This window comes from Cariama cristata, unplaced genomic scaffold (assembly GCF_000690535.1).
Source record: "Cariama cristata isolate BGI_N322 unplaced genomic scaffold, ASM69053v1 scaffold17719, whole genome shotgun sequence".
Lineage (NCBI taxonomy): Eukaryota > Metazoa > Chordata > Aves > Cariamiformes > Cariamidae > Cariama > Cariama cristata.
This window is the reverse complement of record NW_009634217.1, coordinates 10804-14424: the sequence shown is the minus strand read 5'-3', so window position 1 is coordinate 14424 and position 3621 is coordinate 10804. Positions and strand designations below refer to the sequence as shown.

At 49.0% G+C, this 3621-nt stretch overlaps 1 protein-coding gene across 1 annotated transcript in view; it reads right to left on the bottom strand.

Moving 5' to 3' along the window:
• Positions 1–3621, bottom strand: part of CDKL1 (cyclin-dependent kinase-like 1 (CDC2-related kinase)) — a gene marked incomplete at its 5' end in the record, with an annotated part of 11778 nt that overhangs the window by 3365 nt on the left and 4792 nt on the right. Inside the window, 2 exons of the mRNA XM_009707080.1 lie at positions 2486–2686; positions 3436–3526. Coding sequence (XP_009705382.1) covers positions 2486–2686; positions 3436–3526 — 292 coding nt within the window. The remainder of the gene's footprint in view (positions 1–2485; positions 2687–3435; positions 3527–3621) is intronic.

Here is a 3621-nt window from a genome sequence, read left to right as displayed (position 1 = left end):
GCGAGTGACTGGCAGGAGCCACTGTTGGCTTTGGACATGGCGGCAGGGCAGCGTGGGCAGGCTTTCTTGGTGTGCTCCATCGGAGGGAGGGGGAGCTGCTGGCCTGCTCTCCTCACCAACGCTGGGTTTCAGCATTTTCAAAGGAAAAGGGTTCCCAAGAGGCAGGCTGTCTGCATAAACAGTCCTGTCTTCGCTGACTGCTGGAAGGGGACAGGCTAACCACAAGTGTTCCAGCTTCACTAAAATTTAACTCATATGGGGTGAAATCCTTTTTGTACGCTCCTGAGGATGTTGTATAGGGAAGAGCTGAAATGCAGCACCAACAGGAACATGCTGTAGCTTTTTCCCAATGCAGCTTCATGGCCCCTTTTTGAAGCTTAGAGCAGCTCAGACTGAGCAAAATGTTAAAATCACATCCACAACAGAAGAGCCGATACAATAGCCAAACCACCGCAACTACACAGCTTTGGCCAAGGAGCTTTCTCTGCAAACACCGCCTCAAGTCCATCACCTGGATCAAAAGGGAATTTCTTCTGGCTGAAACTCTACCATTAAAAAGAAATTATAACTCACCTACCACTGGCATAAATGTATTCTGGAGCATGAATTGTATTGAAACATATTCTGGAGGATGCCCCTGTGCTCAGCACTGGTGAGGCCGCACCTGGAGTGCTGTGTCCAGTTCTGGGCCCCTCACGACAAGAAAGCCCTTGAGGTGCTGGAGCGAGTCCAGAGAAGGGCAACGAAGGTGGTGAGGGGTCTGGAGCACAAGTCTGATGGGGAGCGGCTGAGGGAGCTGGGGGGGTTTGGTCTGGAGAAGAGGAGGCTGAGGGGAGACCTGATCGCTCTCCTCAACGACCTGAAAGGAGGGGGTAGCCAGGTGGGGGTCGGTCTCTGCTCCCCGGTAACTAGTGATAGGACAAGAGGAAACAGCCTCAAGTTGCGCCAGGGGAGGTTTAGATTGGATATTAGGAAAAATTTCTTCACGGAAAGGGTTGTCAAGCCCTGGAATAGGCTGCCCAGGGAAGTGGTGGAGTCCCCATCCCTGGAGGGATTTAAAAGATGTGTAGGTAAAATATGTGTATGTGTTGTTCTTAGGGACGTGGTTTAGTGGTGGGCTTGGCTGTGCTAGGTTAACGGTTGGACTTGATGATCTTGAAGGTTCTTTCCAACATAAACAATTCTATGATTCCATGATTCTATGAAGAAATCAATGTTGAACTACTTTTCTAGCTAAGAAGCTGATCTGTTTAAAGCCATTAGTCACTTTTATAGTTTTATAAACTGCTCAGTACAAATTACAATTCTCAGTTAATTCCAACGAATTTCAATTAAAAGTGGGGGGTTGTTCCTTTCCCCCTGAGAAATCAGATGTTACACACCAAGATCAAATAGAACCAATAAGACCGGATTAATTTAAGTGTTTCACAGATAATGGCTCTTTTATTTAACCTCTGTTCCAAATCTGGAGTAGCTCCTAAAATTCCTTGGTGAATAAAGACAAACAAGTGGCGCAGACAAACTTCAGCGTTCACACTCTCTTTCCCAAGCACAGAGCCATCAACAGGCACCAGCAATGTTTACGAGACCTCCAAAGCTGGGATGAACTCAATCCAACTACCTGTTACCTAGAGGCAGCGACCACTTTGCTTGGTACCAAACCCTGAAAAACACCCGGATCTTTCAAACCTTTATGCAAAACATTCTTGGTCCTTTCTGACACAGGCACCTCATATTTCTGTCTGTGTGGAGACAGGTGAAGATGTGGAAAGGACAGGCAGTTTGCAGGCAATGATTCCGCTTACGCAGCCCTGTCCATTGTCAGCCTTTTAGCCGCAGCCTGGCACTGCTGGCTCATACAAGCTGAAACCAATTCTACTCCACAGACCTTTTGCTGAAGAACAGTCACCCCCCACGTGGATGCTAACTTCCTTCCCCCAGGTCCTGCCAGGACCCGCAGCAGCATCTGTGACTCCAACCACACAATCTCCTAACAAGAGGTGTGTGTGTCAGTCATGCCAGAAAAACCCAGCTCCTTTTTAAGGACAGTAACACCTTAAATTGTAGAATCATAGAATCATTATGGTTGGAAGAGACCTCAAAGATCATCAAGTCCAACCGTATACCCGATGCCACCATGCCCACTAAACCATGTCTCAAAGCGCCACACCTAAACGTTTTTTGAGCGTCTCCAGGGACGATGACTCCACCACCTCCCTGGGGAGCCCGTTCCAGTGCCTAACGACTCTTACAGTGAAGAAGTTCTTCCTAATATCCAACCTGAACCTCCCCTGGCACAACTTGAGACCGTTTCCTCTTGTCCTGAATAAGCCAGCACCTACTAAAGGGAGAGGTCCAGTGGGTAAATTCACCTCCTGGCTAATCCCAATCCCCACCACAGAGGAAAGGCCTCCTGGGCGAGCTCTAGTCCTGCCAAAGGCATTGAGAAGACCGGGGCTCTGACCAGTGTGGAGGGGACACTTACCCAGGGTTCTCCGGATGAGGTACAGCTGGTCAACATCAGATTTGCCAGGCCATAGGGGGACCCCGGACAGGAGCTCTGCAAAGACACAGCCTATTGCCCACACGTCCACGGGAGGGCCATACTGGGTGTCTCCCACCAGTAACTCCGGAGCGCGGTACCACCTGGTAGCCACATAGTCTGTGTAATAATCACTTGGACCAGCTAGGTTGAGATCAGGAAGGAGACAAACAAAGAGGAATGTGGGATCAGAACGATGCAGATGAGCAGCCATCAGTTGTTACACATGTTGGGGCACCTCCTGGACAGGCAATAGCTACAGGAACAGGGTGAGTCACTGGCCACTAGCAGAACCCTACTTTGGAAACACTTCAGATTTGGCAAAAATCAAGACCATATTTTTCTCCGAATTAAAATATGCAGAGCTGCACAGCAGGGCCCTGCACCAGCCAGTGGTCAGTTCTCAAAGCCCACGTGATTTGTCTGAACGAGACTAAAAAAAACCAGATTAGGGGGTTTATTTATGATGGAAAATGTGAAGCCATTGTTTGCAGAGACAGTGCCTTCTGCCAGAGGGGCTCCTCCTGCCAGGGAGCTCCAGCTGTGTCTCCGGCATTGCATAAGCAACAGCTGGGCAGCTCCAAGATGCCCAAGGCCAACTTCCATCTACCAGTGCCAGCACCACCAGCAGCTCAGCTGCACCAGCAGGGAGCTCAGAGTTTGTTCACAGAGGCACTAGGCATGGGCTAGCTCCCTTTAAGCTGGTTTGAGGAGCTCTACCCGGCCTTTAGCAGAGCTTCTCTGTGAAAACATACCAGCCTTTATAGAGGATGATTTACACGTGGGTCAGACAAAGACAAGTGAGCTCTTACTGGTTTTTGAAAGCCTGGTCCTACAATTCATTTGAGCTTTCACGTGTTAACAATTTGTGTAAGTAGCAAGTCGGCACTCACTCAGTATGCGAGCAAATCCAAAGTCACAAAGTTTGATGACCGAGTGCTTTGTTATCAGGATGTTTTCTGGCTTTACATCTCGGTGGATGCACTGGAAACAGAAAAGAACAAGGTTAGAAGCAAGTATTTAACCTGGCCCTCAGACAGAGAACCTCTTCATTCGGCCACATGCCCCTGGCACATTGT